At 42.4% G+C, this 18,175-nt stretch overlaps 1 protein-coding gene across 1 annotated transcript; it reads left to right on the top strand.

Moving 5' to 3' along the window:
- Positions 1 to 164: 164 nt before the first annotated feature.
- On the top strand, positions 165 to 17,753 carry chst6 (carbohydrate sulfotransferase 6). The gene is made up of 3 exons (XM_075470552.1): positions 165 to 299; positions 3,746 to 3,996; positions 11,223 to 17,753. The coding sequence occupies exon 3, from the start codon at positions 11,306 to 11,308 to the stop codon at positions 12,503 to 12,505; it is 1,200 nt and encodes a 399-aa protein (XP_075326667.1). The 5' UTR covers positions 165 to 299; positions 3,746 to 3,996; positions 11,223 to 11,305; the 3' UTR covers positions 12,506 to 17,753.
- Positions 17,754 to 18,175: the final 422 nt, after the last annotated feature.

The raw sequence follows: 18,175 nt of genomic DNA, 5'->3' as shown, positions 1-18,175 counted from the left end.
CTTTATGACTGCGTTCAGCTACCTGCCACCTGTTACGGTGTTTCCTGCTCAGTTTGCACTTTGGTCTACATGGTTTACACAGCCCGTAGTGATACGAAGGGAGAGAAATAGCGCCAAGCGATTGTGAGGTCTGACTTTTTCTGGTTGGATGATTTTGTGATACAAATGTATTACTCTTTTGAACGCATATTGTTTTGAGAAGCAAAACGCTTTATTTTCGGGACCCCAGCCAACTAGCCGGACTACCTTCGTCAACGCCAAAACTCGGCCGGAACTCGTCTCACAGGACGCAGCGGGGGGTAAGAAAATGTTAATAAATGATGTTGTCATATAGCTTCATGTCAAAAGAGGCAAACTATCCCTTTAAGTCTTGTTAAGATGTTATTGTACTGCATGACATCAACTGATATTATTGAGTCTCTGAAGTCAGGGTACACATAAGCACCTTAATACAAACCTGTAACATACCCACATCTGTTACAGTCTGCTTTATTTTACTTATTGAAAGAATTATGTTGTGGGACAAAAGTCTGCTTTCCTTTGGAAGCATGTTGTTCGCTTCTCTTCCTCCCACTGACTCACTGTCCCAGGAGATGTTTGGCAGTGTGTGAATGCCGGTTTGTTTTTGGGTATTTGTGTCTGAGTCTCAGCTCATTTCAACCATGCAGGCCAACCAGTTAAGATAGTTACACAAGAGTTACACCCACTGAGCCACAGCAACTAAAACTGTCCTCAAAACGTGCTTCAGTCCTTTGCAGACAACCCATATCTATGATTCTAACACACATTTCCTTCCTTCTCATAACTGCTTTCTCGTTTATCCGTCTGTCCATCTGTTTATTAGCTATATTCCCCCCCAAAATGACATTTTTGTCCTTTTCAGAATACTAGACGAACAATGCAGCCCTCATTTAAATAATGTCCATGAGCCTTCCATCTGTTCCTGATCAACCCTCACTGAAGCAGCAACCCAAGCCTCCTTAGTTCTCTTTGGGGCCTTTGCTGGAAGCGCTTGCATGCATGTGATGAAACATTGCCCTGCTTAAAATACAAGGGTTTGTTGGATACTGCTGACTTGTTCCTGTGCCTCTCCCAAAAAACTGGCAGCTGGTTTGGGTGTTCAGTCCAGCTTCAGCCGGAGTATTTTTGTTAAACCCGTCAGCCTTACTGCTGGCACCTGACCTGAAGCGGTGCCTGGTGCCCATTAGTGATCCAGCACAGACTTATACATCTGCAGCAGAATGAGCGACTCTCCTTTCAGCTATCCAGAAATAAAAAGAGTATCTGGACTTTCTGAGTAGGCTGCAGCCTTTGAATGTGTTGGAACCAGATGATGAGTTTCTGGTCACGTCTTTAACATGAATCTTTGGAGTAGAGATTTCAGTGTGAAATCAGCCCATTGTATCCAATCCATATTGTGTTATAAAAGTAAAGAATTAATTAATAAGTCATAACCTTCAGCCTTGAAGCTTATATAGTTTAGAGCTGGAAAACGTGCTCATAAATAACAATCCAGAATACACACAGAATAATGATTTAGCACCAAGTGTAAAAAACAAAACAAAACATGGTAATCTCAGGACGGGAGATTGGACTGAAGACAAGTTTCGGTGCAATCTGTTGGTTTCCTTAGCTAGGAAATTGTTTTTGAATTGGCTCTATATGAATGAACTGGATTATTTCATAAATAATTATGATTACAATGAATTGAATTCCAATTGGCTTGAATTGGACTTTATTATTTAAGTGCCTTGAGATGGCATTTGTTGTATTTGGCGCTATATAAATAAAAATGAATTTAATTGAATTAATTAGTCAAGTTCTGCAGCTAGTTTTGGGATGGACATCAGATATATGAACGGTGGAAGTCACTGAATCTAAAGAAATATTTATTGATTTAAAAGATCCGTTTTTGTATAAATATATTAATATATAATACATTTAACTGTATTAATTTTGTATAATTTAACTGATTTCTTTTTTATGGTGTATTTTATAGTTGTTACTATGGTTACTTTTGCCCCGAAGTTTTAATAAACAAATGAAAGTGGTAGATATTGAGATCTCTCACAGGAAATGTAACACTCTGACCTGCTAATGCCACAGGAGGAAAAGTCAGTGAATACCCAAAGTCTATGTAAATGATCCTGTTTACACATCCACATTGTGTCCCTATAAAACTTCATGAATGGTATGGTAATCGTATGGCCAACAGCTGTTGAGATACATTACCCCTGAGGGAGGAAAAAAAGCCAAAGCAGCCATATACCTGACAACAGCTGTTTGCATTACAGAGCATTGTTATCTCCTTTTACACGTTACTGTGACCATTTCAAACCGGTTCCACATCAAAGCCCGGGGGAAAAGATCCTCCACTCCCCCATCTCCATCCGGCCTTTACTGGTGACCGACTGAGAGCACTTTGCTTCAGGAGGAGAGGATATGAGTCTGGTTCATGCAGGATCCAGATGTATCCTTTGATTCAGTGTGGATGAATCACGTGGTCAGTCTCGTGCCCTTCCACTTCACCCAAACACATTTGAAATAATAAACAAGAGTGGGGGAAGTTGTCACGTTTTAAAGGTTTTAGAAGCTCTAAAAGGTCTTAATGGCTCCTACTATTTGTTTTATTTACAAGTATGACATTTCCTACACTGATGTCAAGACCTACAAAATGTCACCTTTTGCATAATTTTTGTATTGCATCTTTTGTTGTATATTGAATATATATAATTTAAAATTCTAAACTGCTCTGATACCCCTGTCTCTTTGAGCTACCGTAACAGTGAACTTTCCCCACTGTGGGATCAATAAAGTGAGCTTGGGCTAAACCAAAGAGGGACGCGGCCATTTTAGCCATTTGGATACATTACGATTTAACAGGCTCCCTCTACAGATTCGATCGTATTGCTCTCAAAATTGGTCAACACTGTCTGAGGCTGTGTGTCATTAAAAGATAATCAAAAAATGTGGGTCTTGAGTTGAAAAATCTCCACTCTCCCCACTCTTTCTTCAGGTCTTCAGGAAGGCCTTTTCACAGATGGGAGAACCTCACCTTAAGTTATTGGTCCCATATAGCTGATAGAAGAAGAACAACTCTGATAAATAAGTCGGCGAAATTAAGACCATTGAGACTTTTAAGAACTAATAAAAGGATTTTGGAATTGCTGATGAAAGAGACGGGCAGCAAAGAGACTTTTTACTGGTTTTAGTTTGTATCAGGATGTTTATCTGTTCTACTGATGGTTGATCAGTGTATCGCATGATGCAAGAAAAAAGACTGAATCAGATTAGTCAAAGAAAAAGCTTCTACACAGCATCTTCATGTTGGATCATAACAGTGATTAGAAATAGATTTGCCCTGGTATTGTAGTGCATGTGACAAGTACTGAAATAGTAAAAAAATACTATCAAAATGCATGTTAAAGCAGAAAAGGCTGAAGCAAATAGGAATAAATAAGTATTTTCTCAAAAAGCATAATGAAATAACATAACACAGACTCAGTGTTCACGTTCAAATGCAATGTTTTAAAAACATGTAAAAGATGCAAAGCTGTAGACACAGTTTATGTCACACAGGAATAAGGGAGTATGGACAGGTTGGGTAGCTTTAAGGACGCCTAGGTAACCGTTTTGTATAGCCGCTCTGTTCAACATGACTCAGCGGGTGCTTTTTTAAATGTGCGGGATGATCATTTTCCAGCAGTACCTCTCTGTGCTCTTATTGATGCTCCACTGCCAACAGGCTCCGTCTGCTTCTCAACACCAACCCAGCAGCCTCCGCCCAGCTCGTCCTGCTCGTCATCCACGCGCAGGAGAGACCCTGGCCACGTCTCAAACTCCACTTTGTGCACCAGCGGGCTGTGGACGCGGAGTCACTGGAGCCACTGGTGGCCGCAGACAGCGGACAGGAGAAGGGTTCCCCGCGGGGTGAAGGGACGCACTACTGCGGACTGGCTTCCTTGGAAAGCAGCGCGACCGATAAAAAAAGTTCAGGTACGACATTTTTATTCATTGAATCTGTTAATTTCCTCACAAAATAAGCGAAAATCAGATTAATAAACTCCAACAGTCCAACTAATTTCCGTTGGAACCGTTTTTTCTTTTCCCGTTAAACTTTTCGCATACGGACTATTTAATGTGGGTACACGCTGTTTTACTTGAATTAATGCGTCTGAAAATTCAAGATTACTCCAAAAAAGGGAGTTAAGCCAAACTTGGATGTTATTGATAACAATATGTGACCCTCCAGGCGGGCAAAGGAGGGTAAGTAACACCCCAGTGAGCCTGGGTGTGTGGAGCCAGGACGGGTACCCGAAACTCGTGTTTCACTGAATTCTGTGACCCTACAGATTCTGTGGCCTGATTAAGATGTTCAGCCACTGCACTACTGATGATGTTCCTGCTAATATTTTCCACACAATTCATTTCCATCGAGGAATATTGGTGAGTTGTAAATAGTTGATTAATTATCAATAAAACACAACTAATAAAAACCAAATAAATTGGTCAAATAAAATGACTCTCAACTGCATATTTAGACCTCATAATCTTCCTTTAAGATGTTGATTAAGCTTTCCACATTTCCCTTTAATATAGGAAATAAAATGATTAAAGTTCAGAGACAAAAAACATAAATAACAGATGAGATTTAAATCAGGAACACATTCAATAGTTTCAGCTTCCAATTTTCCCTCTTAAAACTAAATGACATTGAATAAAGTACAAATAAAAGCTAATATGACGTAATGCACACCCGGATTATATTATTATTAGTCAGGAACTAAAAGGGAGTTCATGGATAGTAAATAAAAATGCTTGTCAGGGTAACTCTGTGGGTGGAAAAAGGGGATAATAGGGCTTCTCTTTTGAGACGTGAAGCAGAGACCTTGAGTTTTCGAGAGGAAAACATTCCTTCATTATCTTTTGCCCTGTTTGTTTAATGTGGAAGCTTCGCCATCCGTGCAAGACAAGTAATGATGGTGTTTCTTGTTGCACTTGCAAACATAATATATGTTCACCCACAACCTGACATGACTGAAGGGCAAAAGCGACAGAGATCATAACCGGAGCAAAGTTTTTTACTAAATCAGTTTAGTTAGTTTCTGTGTAGTTTATTTTTGTATTCTTCAATTTTTACACCCTGTTTACTCTCATTGTTGTTTACATCGTGTTGATTTTGTCTTGTCTGGACTGGATCCTCCACATTTAATTCTCTGGTTTAAGGCATCATGGATTTATGGATTTTTCTCAGTTGGACCTTAAAAGAATTGACTGTCGGGTATCAGGCTGATGTGAATAATAACCTTTAAAGCTGCAGTCTGCAGGATTTGTTGTTGTCATACGTAAAGTCCTAATTTTTGGCATTTTAAGAGTTTACATGATCTATCAGAACGCTTGAAGTTGAAAACGGTGACCTCCGTAGTCGCAAAATGCAAGAAATGCTTATTTTTTAACCGAAAAATAAAAAGTTATTCAACTTCCTGTCCCGCCCCTTCAAAACACATGAGAACTCGTGCACGTAGACGTGCACGCCAGATGCGCGTACACGACTCCTCATTCATCAACTCACCTGTCATTTGCGATCATGGAAGACACAGTAAGTAGACAAGCCCGTAATGAAGTTCAATAGTCTGGATAAATAAGCGTGGGGACGAGCCTACCTTGTATCGCGCGTGCACAATCGGTGATTGACAGGCAACAGAGCCCAGCTCGTAACCTGATTGGTTACCTTTTACCGGTCCGGTCTGCAATTTTGTAAACAAACCTGCTGGCTTTGGAGGGACCTAGCGGGACATATAGGGGACCTAGAGAACTCTTTTTTTTTTTTTTGTATTGGGGTATTTAATGTACTACTTTCAGAATCCCCGGACAGTTCCAGGCATTATGCTTGAAAAAGAGTTGCAGACTGCAGCTTTAATAAGTGTTTCATGAGTCTAAGTCGACCACAGTAAACTTTATACACCTCGAGTATAAATTTAACTATTGTATCTTCTATGTACACCACACAGTACCGGTTTTTTTTACCTTGTGGCTTTTCACATGATCTCAGACGACATTCCTGAACTCTGCATCACTAATGTCTTTAATTCACTTTCTCAATGTGACCAGAAGTGAAGCTTTCTGGGTTTAAAGCTTGAAAATTCATGGCTGCGAGACTGCTGTCTTTGCAGATGTCCGATAAAAGAACTGTTGGAAACCCTGAGAGCGCAGCAGCTGCCTCAGTTAGACACTCTGCGACTTGACTTCTAGTAAACTTTCAGAGCAGGACGGGGAGGTAATGTGAGTCCTCTGAATAAAGAAAGTGACAGTCTTGTTCATTGTTCCACTTTCACCAAAGCAAGTCAGTAAATAGTTTGTTCTACTGTAAGTAATCTGATCAAGTCTCAAGTAAAAAGAAGTTGCACACAAGTAGGGATGGGAATTGATAAGATTTTTATGATTCCAATACCATTTTCGATTCTGCTTAACGATTCGGTTCTTTGTCGGTTCCCTTATCGATTCTCATTTGGAGAAAAAGGACAACAAACCGGTGGATTAGCATCAACTTTGTTTAGTTTAGAAGTAACATGAGTCATGACCTCACAAACCCAACAACGGTGAGGTCCACGTTGGTCTATCCTGGCCTGGGTAATTTAACTCTTCCCTGCTCTGGTGAAAGGAGAAGCTGGAGGTAGAGGTGAACTGGGGGTGGTACCACCAGCCTCTGGCTCTGAGCCAGTCAGGCTCTGTCTCTCATGATTTCATCTAAATGTAATGCCTGAGAAGGCATTCATTTAACCTTAACCGTTACTAACAGCAGGTTTTACAATGAGGCAAATGGTGGTAACATGATAGGCAGTGTTTGTTAGTTAGTTAGTTACCTGCAGTGTTAGCCAAGGACATGCTAACGTTGCTAACGTTGCTGGCTTCAGATTCACCAACGTTAGTCCGGAGCGGATTGAAAACGCGACATTCATTCATAGTTACTGCGTGTTGGTAGTATTTCCTCCCTTTGGTGAAATATTCACTTTGCAAGTTGCCCTGTTGTCGTCTTTTTTAGGGATGTGTAACCAAACTTTCGAGCGTTTGTACCGCTTTGGCGCCATGTTTACTGTTGACTGCTGGCTGCACTGGATTCGCCAGATTGCCGGACTGCGTGGTGACGTCATTCGCGCCCACTGGAATCGATAAGGGAATCGTTTGCAAAATAGCCAAATGATTCCAAGGAATTGAAACACTGGGAACCGGTTCTCAACAAGAACCGGTTTTCGATTCCCATCCCTACACACAAGTCATTTCTGAGGAATAAATGTGATAAAGTTCTTAAAGGACATTATAAAGCTCTTCTTTGGATGTTCCCTGTTTCCCTCCCTTCAGAATTGGCAGCTTCTTACAGTATAGTAAATAGCACGATTTTGTCATTATGTTCCGTCTCTGCATCGATGCAGAATTGCTCATGTCTGCATCAATCTAGAAATTTTCCCGGGCTTTAGGGGTCAGATGCATAAATCATGTGTGCACAAAAACCAAGCTTACACCCATTCCTCCACACAAACTAGTATTAATAAAGTAAGAATGTTGGGTCAGAATATGTGCACTTCAAGCATATAAACATGTTTTTAAATCAGTTTAAGCCTGATAAAGTCACATGTAAATCGTAATAGGACTTTAGCAATAGGTCCCTTGAGTCCCTTGTGCTTTGAGGAGGGGTCTTTGCTTTGTGGTTTGGGCTGGCTTCCCAGAGATTCCATCAGATCTCATCAGATTTATATTTTGGGGTTTGGAGGCTGGATGCATCTCAGGCTCTTCGCCCTGCTCTTTCTTGCTGGGTTTTTTTTATGTTAAAGGGATGACTGTTGTCGTAAGAGGGGGTGTGACTGGTCTGTAGAAATGTTTATGTAGGTGGCAAAGTAACAACTATCTGAATACAAGGATGAGTTTCCTGTTTTTCTAGCGGAACACTGCTTTCTGATCTGTGTATAAAAACACTTTCTTTATTTAGCTGTGGGTGCAATAAATAACGACAATTGTATGTAATGGTTGTGCGTTGGCTGCTCTGGTAGATCAATCACATGGTGGGCCTGTGATTATTTACTGATTTACTGGAACCAAGTGGCAGTTGGCTCATGCAACGCTTCTAAGGGTAATAGGACTGTTACTCTTGTGCATGAGGAACTAAGTCCACATTAGGCCTGATGTTGTCTTTGAGTGAGCTCATGCGCTTTATATTCCCCGCATGAATTTGACCACTTCTCTTTTAGCTGTCAATGTTTCCTTATAAAACCCGTGCTCGAATGGAACTTTGCGCCTTTTGCTGAAGTGTCTGAATAGTGTACTCCACTCACGATGCTGAAAACTGCATCACTGGTGGCGCAGGCAACCCCTCGTCGAAAGAAAAGAGGACAAAAATGGATTGCCAGTAGACAACCATGAAAGACGTGCTGAAATGTTTGCATCTCAAAATGTTTCCACTGTTGTAGCAGTGCTGCGCACACGTCCACCAATGTTCGTCACCATTTAGGTCAACGTTTCTGTAGATTATGCAGCTGATAAAGCAGCTTAGTTTGACAGCAATAATGCACCATTCACACTTTGGGTGTGTATTGGCAAGAATCTGTAGACACGATACAGGGGCAACGATACGATATATTGCGATACTGTAGGAACAACGATATATTGAGTTTCTGTCACTCATGGCTCGGGTTTGCAGTACATGGGACTTGAGGTTCCACTGGTCATCTCTGTGATGTGCTGTAAGAGTTACATACGATTCAGTGGCCCTTGAAGTCCAAGCGTCGCATGTCAAAGCGACTCTGCGCTGAGCTGAGCGAGTCCAGCACCGTCGCTTTGACTTCTCTGTACAACTTCGGGAGAGCGGCATGGTGGTTCCTTTGTTTTGAAACTAAAATATGCCCAAACATCAGCTTTAAAAGCTGCTGGAGCTGGCTGGAGCTTCTCATCCTCAGCCATCGCCGGTGAACTGTTATATGTTTTTGTGAGAACTGTTCTCGCGGGATTTCATTGCTCCTTTGGCGCGGAGGACATAATGACTGCGGCCAACTTGCTGCTGGAGGTTTAATCGCAACACAAAAATGAACAAACACCGTGAATATTTGCATGTTAATTGTTAATAAAAAAATCGATACAGTGCTGTTGAATATCGATTCGGTATCGCCAAATAAAATATCGCGATATTTAAGTGTATCGATATTGTCTTACACCCCTAATTCACACACGCCCCGAGTAAACTTGTCGGTCAGTATTTGAAGCCCCAGTTGGACACTTGAAAATCGCCTTTTCACCCAAAAAAGATGTTTCTAAACCCTGTCAGAAGTGGGTGTGAACCTTAATTTAAGCTCAAATCTCAAAGAGATGTGATGAAACAGTGTTGAGCAACAGTCTGGTTTGCCTACGTGTGACGATGTGATGAGGCAGAAATAAAACACGTAAGATCTTTATCCGTGTTGTTTGACATTTCTGACAGAAACCCATTGATCTGTAGATTGTACAGGATTAACAAGGGTTTGCCCCAGTGAGCCATTCTTTGCTGAAGACGTCAATCCAGCTTAAGGTTTGTAATATAAATGTTGTGTTAATAATAGTGTGACGTAGATCCAAAGAAACAGGATTCTGAGTGTGAATGTGCAGCAGAGAGACAAACTGACGGGGAGGAGAGGGATCCAGTGTTTGTCTGGAGGTAAGGAGATCGTGTCAGGACTCGTTCAATAAGCACAACACGTGATGTTACGTTTCCATGGATGAGCTCAGTTTGCAGCCACCTTGGCCTCCTACTTTGAACAACTATCTTCCTTTTTTGTTTTTCCTGAAACTTTCTGCTCTGGCACGATCAGCGAACTCTAAATATTGAAGAACATCGAGGCAAGCGTGAAGATTAGATTACTGATGGCTGCAAACTTACATTTCTTCCCACCTTTTAAGCTTCTGTCGTCCCATTTTGATTTTAGTGACATTTTAAAGACGCTTAACCGTTTAACTTTATTTGTATGAACCCTGACCCTGTAGTTCACTGTTCTTTGTCTGTTGCAGCCCAATGAAAAGGACAACAAAAGTAGTTGAACAATGTTTGACTTCAAACACATTTGCTCAGGTGACGCAGTCATTAAAGTTAGAAATAAAATCAAGCGAGTTACAGGCAGGATGCGTCTGGCCTGAAACGATTTCATTGGCATTACATTTGCATTCTCGTGTGACAGTCTGATCACCAGCCAAGAGCGATCTGTTTGTAACAGCCTGAGGAAGAACTGGTTTCTGTCAGCGGAATATCACCAACAACTTCTTTGGATTCGGTTAGAGTGCAGTTGAAGGAATCTGGATAGAACAGTGAACCACAAGTGACATACCATCGGCGACCTGATTATCTTACATTGATCATGCGACATGCACTCAATGATGCAGGTTCCAGCCCCATTAAAGGGATAGTTCGCCTCTTGACATGAAGCTGTATGACATCTCATACTAGCTGACACGACCTGGCTCAAAAGCCGTATCAAAAAGGAGGAAGCACACAGTTTGTGAATTATAAGGAAATCCAATTTATTTAAACAATTCAAACTTAAGCTGAGAATTCAACAAAAGTAAAACAATGGGATGTGGCAATCAGTCATCAGTAGTGTAGCGGTGTTATGGAGCATGAATGTGCTGCGAAAGTGTTGTATGGTGTGAAACATAACAAAAGGATAAACCAAACAAACCCAAAGCACATTGCTGTTCTCCCGAACCCAGCCAGGAACCAAAAGGGAAGAATTAACAAAATAAGGCGGCTTAAATCCACTCCCACAAACCCCAGCCAACTAGCCCGACTACTTTCGTCAACATCAAAACTCAGCTGGAACTCGGTTCACAGGACGCAGCAGGGGGTAAGAACATGTTCATAAATGATGTTGCTAGTATGGAATGTCATACAGCTTCATGTCAAAAGAGGCGAACTATCCCTTTAACAACATTCCCATGGACAAGAACACAGGGAAATACGTGATTCATAACTTCCTGATGTGGAAACCAAGGTAGATGGTTCAGCAATGACTCTTTGTTCCTGGTCAGCATTACTCAGGTGTTTTTTTTTTGCTTATTGGCAACCAGCAACCACCAGGTGTGATTAGCCCTCATTTAACTGTCACACAGATTTACCAAGCTAGTCCTAAAAGGTGTTTTAACATGCAAACTGGTGTAAAATTGACATTTCTTTCCTCTTTTTCTCTGTATTTCTTTTTTTTTTGCAGCAGCAGAGACGTTGCTCTTCTCCATAAAGAAGGAGAAAGAAGATTTACACCCCGGCATCAGACGCAGGCAGTGATCCACAGCCATGAGCCCCCACTGCAGAGTGAACTTCAACACCTTGATTTTGCTGGTGATTCTGCAGGGGGCAGCGGTGGTGCTGTTCCGCAGCTGGTATGTGCAGCTCAGCCCCTGCGACCCCCCCGCCACTGACAGCAAAGTCCACGTTCTCCTGCTGTCTTCGTGGCGGTCGGGGTCCTCTTTCCTCGGTCAGGTTTTCAGTCAGCACCCATCTGTTTTCTATCTGATGGAACCGGCTTGGCATGTGTGGAGCAATGTGGAGAAATCTGGAGCACGAGTCCTGCGGATGGCGGTGAGGGATGTGATGCGCAGCTTATTTCAGTGCGACTTCTCAGTGATGGACGCCTACCTGCCGGAGCACCACACCGTGTCCTCGCTGTTCATGTGGAGTCAAAGTCGAGCGCTGTGCTCGCCGCCCGTGTGTCCTCACGCGCCGCGCGACAAGCTCAGCAACCACACTCAGTGTTCCCGGACATGTGACGCTCAGGGCCTGCAGACGGTGGAGGAGGCCTGCGCCACGTACAGCCACGTGGTGCTGAAAGAGGTACGATTTTTTGAGCTGGAATCTCTTTACCCCCTTTTGCAGGACCCAAACCTGGATCTCCGTATCGTCCATCTGGTCCGAGACCCACGGGCCGTGATGCGGTCCAGAGAGGAGTCGGCCAAATCCTTAGAGAGAGATAACATGATTGTCTTGGAGCAGAGAAACATCCCAGCGGCTGAGATGCAGTATCAAGTCATGCAGGAGATCTGCCGAAGCCACGTGCGCATCAATGAGAGGGCCCTGCTTAAGGCTCCTCCCTTTCTGAAAGGTCGCTACAAAATGGTTCGCTACGAGGATGTGGCACGCAACCCGCTAAAGGAGATAAGTGCCATTTATGAGTTTGTAGATTTAAAGATGACGACACAGCTGCAGGAATGGATCTACACGCTGACCCACGGAAAGGGCAAAGGCTCCGCAAAAGAAGCTTTTGAGATCACCTCTCGAAACGCCGAGGACGTCTCTCAGGCGTGGCGCACCTCGTTGCCTCACGGCAAGGTCCGACGCATCCAGGATTTATGTAAAGGAGCCATGTCGCTGCTGGGCTACAGGACGGTAAACGGTGACAAAGAGCAGAAGAAACTGGGCTTAGATCTGCTGGTGCCACAGGAGCCGTATCAGTTCAGCTGGCTGCCAGCAAAGTCACAGCATGCAAGTAATAGTTAAAAGATGAAGGCCGACTTTTCACCAAGAGACTACACAAAACTGCCTTCTGTATCACTGCTCCATGAACAGAGCGAACACCGGCACCATGTTGAGTGTTAAAAGCATCAAGATTCAAATGAGACGGGAGGGTTTCGTAGTATTTGTGGGACAGTACAGTTTGTAAAAAGCGGAGGATCTGATGCATATCAGCAGATTTACTAATATTTAACCTGTTTCCTGTAGAAATTACACCACTAGTGATGACAGAAGGCAGTCTTCAGAGCACTTTTATGTGATTTTATGATCAGGTGTAGTTATTTTTTAAATCAATCAATTAATCCAGCTGCAGACTAAAAAGTTTACAGGTTTTTACATTTTTAAGAGGGATAAATAGGGTGTGGGATTTATTTTTGGGATGGCCATTAAGCAAAGTCACATCATTAGCCACAAAATAAGCTAACCCCCTTTCTGCTGGAGCTGTTTTGGGCTCCCCACGTGTTCATTCTACAGTTAACCACTTCAAATATGAGTTATGATACTCACGTTGATCTTAAAAAGGAAAAATTTTAGGTTCAGTGTGGTTCAAAATGGTGCTTTCAGTTAAACTAAACTTTAAAGGAACACCAGAGAAGTTTGTTGACCTTAAAACCATGTGCTTTCGACCCATTCTGGACTTTCCTTTGTTGTGCTCTCTTCTCGGGCCTGAGACTACCCTGCGGTGCCTGGGGGCTCAGATAGTGCGGTTCCCAACTTTGGTTTCCTCTACACCTTTCAGCCTGGCAGCTGCTTGACATTTTTGTGGCCTCCTGATGGCGTCTTTGTGGGCTGTGTATGTGCAGGCCTCACATGGAGATGTGCTTTCATGACAGTGGTGTTAGGTGGTGTGAGGAGAGCCAATGAGCAAAAGAAATACCCAAACTTCTTCTACATATAGTTCAGATTTATTTCCTCATGGTACATTCTGTATTAATGCAGTTTCAGTTTGCAGTTTCCACCTCCACTGCAGAGATTCAGAGTAAATGAGCAAAAAGTAAGCATCCCTCAGCTTTAAAAAAAACCCCACAAACACAGGAGTTGAGTCAAATTTAGATAATTTCTCTTTTTTTCTGGAGATATGCAGGTTTGAAAGTCTGACTGGACCTGCAGGATGTTTGTCTCTCCTGGGAGAGAGAGGTAAAAGTGAGAACAGTGAGACACCTCGATCCCACACTGTGAAATGATGAAGGAATGAATGAATATGTTGGCAGAAACGCCTTCAACAATCATCTGACAGAAATAATCAGATCCAGATGTTTGGGAGGAACTAAGACGAGAGCAGAAGGGTCGAGTGGACGGAGCAAGGATGTTAAATCACTAATGTGGATGAAGGGATTGATTTTATTTTGGAAAGCTGCAACTAAATCTCACTTTTTTTTGGCTCTTTTGTGAAACAACTTTGTGTTTCCTCACATCTGTGCGTGGAGGTGGAGAATGAAAAGTGAGTCAGATTTAAAGATCACAAGTCCCATAACTGAATGGAAAGTAAAATCTGAAGGAGCCTTCGTCGGTGAACAATAGAAGCGCATGTAGATAAGTTTCTAAGTTAGTCTTTTTGGTTAATGAAAAACTTTCCTGAGACATTAGAGGTCAGCACACACACACTGCAGAAAGGGGTTGTTGTTTTGTGTTTCTTCCCAGTTTCATGGCCCTTTATTTCTTTCTTGGTGTGGCTCAACTTGACTCTTTTAGCTTGATATAAGTTTTCTTTTCTTTCGTTTTCTTCGTGCTACCTCCGCCAAGGTTCCAGCTCACTTGGAACTCCGACTTTTTTTTACCAAACAGTGATGTGAAAACGCTGCAGACTGGTGACTGCTCACTCCTCTGAGATCTGTTGCACGCGCTCGATCGTTACGATCGCTCAGACAAAGATGCCGGACTCCTTTCTGTCTGTCACTGTGACGACGAGCTTCTAAAATACAGAGAAGAGTGGAGCCGAATGATTCAACGAAGAAGCAGCGTTACATGTTTGCACAGCCGCAGCTGGGAAGTCTTTCAGCTCAGGCTCGATGACATGAGCCTCAGCACTCAAGAGAGAATTCTGCCTCCATTTAAGTGGCTTTTGCTGCCGTTTCCTGATCAAAGTCGCCTCTGAAGTGGGTGAAAATATTAAAGCGGCACTATGCAACTTTTTCATGGTCATAAAATTGCTTGGCAATCATCAGATTGCTTGGCTGACCCGTTCTGATGAAAACGGTGACATTTCCATCTCCATCTGGTGGCCCTAGCCCGAAACAGCGCTTGCAACTTTGCCTGTGGCGCCGCGTGCTTTGTTTACCTCTGGAAGTCTCGCGACACACGAGAGCCGAGAACTACTGCTTCACGGCAGGTCTAAAGGCACAGCCCTTTTACAGACAGCCGTTCCACTTCCTATTCGCCCCATTATAAAAAATTTGGCTGCAGTTCAGTTGATTTTCTCTGGGGGCGCTGGCGAGCGAGTGCAGAATGACCATTTTCCATAGGGCTGGCGCTAATAACTCAAAAAATGTCCCCGCTAGCGGCTGAAACCTGAAAATAATACTGTGATTTCTGACAAAGGGATGTGGGTTTATATCGAAAGTACAATAACCTGGGAGTTATAGCTTTCTGTTTTCGTACAGGTCTGGCATTTGCGAGTCAGTATCCGCTAGCATCTAGCTAACGGAATCTGAAGAACGCACGGCTGATTTCGACCGGCTGCTTTACGGCACTCGTCCACTGTGCCAGAGTGCTAACCTGGTGCCGCTAACAACAACCAAAGCTAAACCAGAGGCTAGTCAGAGAGTATGTAAAAGGGCTGTGCTGAAATCTGTAACTATTTGAGCTAACCCCTCTCTGCTAGCTCAGCGCTAGGACTGACCATGCCGTAAAGTGATGCCACATGCGTGACGTCACTCGGGATGCAATACTGACAATAAATGTGTATTTTAAACAAATCTAGTGAGTCTAAAAAATCAAACCAAGTGCCGTTTGAAAGGATAATTTATCCTGCCTTTAGGAAAATTAAAATGAAAAAATATAAAAAATTATATCCAAAGCAATGGCTGGATCTAAGGTGGATTTCATAGTACCACCATAGAGTTCGGCGTGCTCTGCACTGCTTCGTTGGCGCCCCTAGAGTGCAGTACCACCCGGAAATAGCCGCCAGTTTTCCCTCTCCTCATAATAGAGACTCTCTGCTAAAGGGCTCTGAGCCGAGCCAGGGAGCCTGATAAGACACACCTCTCTCCATTAGCTGTCGACGGCTAAATTGAATGCGGTTAGCTTCTAGAGTAGTAATATATAATAGGCTAGACTGTCGCCTTATTTTCTACGGAGCTCCCCCTACAGCTTTTGGGTGTGTATTGCATGGTAAACAAACCCAGTATTACTGAAAGTTGCATAGTTCCACTTTAATTAATGACAGCTGACGATGCCCGGCAGGCTTTAAAGATGTTAACTGAAGGCAGAAAACTGGAAATCTGAACCCTCGAGTTCCCCAATTCTTAATTTATGTTTGTTCAGCAGTTATTTTTTATTGATCACTTAGTAATTGCTTACACTTGTACACTAAATGACCCTGTTTTGAGTTGTTATTGAGTTGTAATCATTATGGATCATGTTGATTTACATTTTAAGACTTAGGGGGAAGTAGATTAACTACTATTATTAGTTAGTTCAGATTCTTTTAGTGTTATATGTCAATATGTTGATCGGTTTGTCTTTTAAGGTATTGATCAAACAAAATGTCAAAAAGCATGAAGGCACGGTAGTTTTCTCTCACATTTTAGAAAAGCTGGTACACTGATGTGTCACGTTTTTCTCGTACTTTATACGACAAAAGATTGTTTTTCAAAGTAGCGACATTTCATCTTCTTTAATCAATATTGTTATAGTTAAGGATATATTGTGTTTTAATCAAAGTAAAAAGAGACAAACCCACAGGGTTCTTTATGTCTCCGGGCTATTTTTAGCATCTTTCAGCCTCCGTCTCAACATCTGGCTGTTTGCATGAAAGATATCAAAGATTATACACCCGCTGCTGGAGAATTTAGTGTTTCAGTATCAGCAGATATCTGTCAGTGGAGGGTAGAACAGCTAAGAAGAGAAAAGGGATGTTGGAGGGAAAACTGACCTTCTTATGAGGTGACGACTCGTAAATCAGTTTTCCACGCCGGATGTTTGCGTTGATCGTACGTCAGTGGAAGTTTACAGCCGCTTCTCACATGAGCCACAGGTGATCATTTCCTGCCTCTCAGTGAGATGAATTTATTTGTTTGTGTTAATTTTGAGTCTCGTTGTCATGGTTTCAGTTTCAGAAAATAGAAATCGTTTTGCTGTAAGACGAACAAAAGTTTAAAACGGATGATTTTACGAAAAGAAGGATTATTCTGTGCTTTAAAGCTTCTTTTCGTTTGCTTTTTAGAGAAAATATTCAGTCAGTTGGCTGGAAAACATTTGACATGTTAAACTGAGTTTTTTTTTTATCAGATTGTGTTTAAAGGAATGAAACACGAGATGAATATTTTCACTGCTGTAAAGCTGTTCAGCTGAGCAGGTGGAGAACTGGAGCTCCGACTAACAACTACTTCCATTCATCGGTGAATCTGCTCCTTATTTTCTCATTAAACCGTTTAGCCTTTAGCACAATACCGAGAAAATGACAGTTCAAACAAATGTTCTCCTGATCATTATGTGAAACAGGGAAAGTCAAAGAATCACAGCAATAGCTGCTGATTGTTTGATCAGCTGACAGAGTGGGAAGCTTCAGATAACTGTTAGCAGCCTGTAACAGAGGGTTCAGGGCTTTTCTTGACTTATTTGTGCTTATTTGTGCTAATTTCCACACCAACATGGTACGACATTGATATGAAGGTATGTAAATAAACTCATGAACTGTTTTTAAAGCAAAACAACATTAAGATAACCGGCTTTCACTGGAATCAGCTGCATGTTTCACTGAGAAGCCCACATTGGTTTTTACTAAAAACGTCTCTTCACTGTGAAAGATCTGAAACACGAAGCTGCGATGTGTGAATTTAAGTTTGTAAACTACATGGTACTAATAACGGGAATAAATACTCAGACGGAGCCTTTGTCTGTTTTTCTTCTGTTTCTGATTGTAAACCTTGATGTTTGTGAAATGATTCCAACATAATTTACATTTAGGCGCCCCCTGTTGGCTGAGTCCTCTAATGTAAGCTGCTCATCTACACATGGACCTGTTTGGGTTCAGATTAAATGTAAACTACTGAAACACGCTGGCTACACTGTTTTTAAATTGTCGTTTGATTTTTTTCTTCTAAGTTTCACCCGTCAGTTGTTGGTCTCATTTGTCCAAAGATGAGCTTTTTATCTTTGCAGTTGATGTGCATTTGTGACACCACAAAGAAGATGAATGAATCAGCATTGCTTCCACAACATCCTGCAGAGACATGCTGTTCCTCCTGTTTCCACCCCACAAGCTCCATCATTTGCTTTTTTGGACAGGAGAATGGGCCAAGACACACCTCCAGTCTTTGTAAGAGCTGTTTGACCAACTTGTTGGGATACGGCTCTGCACCAGATGCCCTGGCCTCCACCAAACCCAGCTGAGACGATTTGGGATGACAGCGGAGTGAAGAAAAAGCAGAAAACAAGTGTTCAGCACATGTGAGAACTCCTTTAGGACTGTTGGGTCAGTGAGTGCAGGGCCCC

This window comes from Odontesthes bonariensis, chromosome 7, assembly GCF_027942865.1.
Source record: "Odontesthes bonariensis isolate fOdoBon6 chromosome 7, fOdoBon6.hap1, whole genome shotgun sequence".
In the NCBI taxonomy this organism is placed as follows: domain Eukaryota; kingdom Metazoa; phylum Chordata; class Actinopteri; order Atheriniformes; family Atherinopsidae; genus Odontesthes; species Odontesthes bonariensis.
The sequence above is the reverse complement of the archived record's forward strand: the minus strand, read 5'-3'. Positions and strand labels throughout refer to the sequence as shown.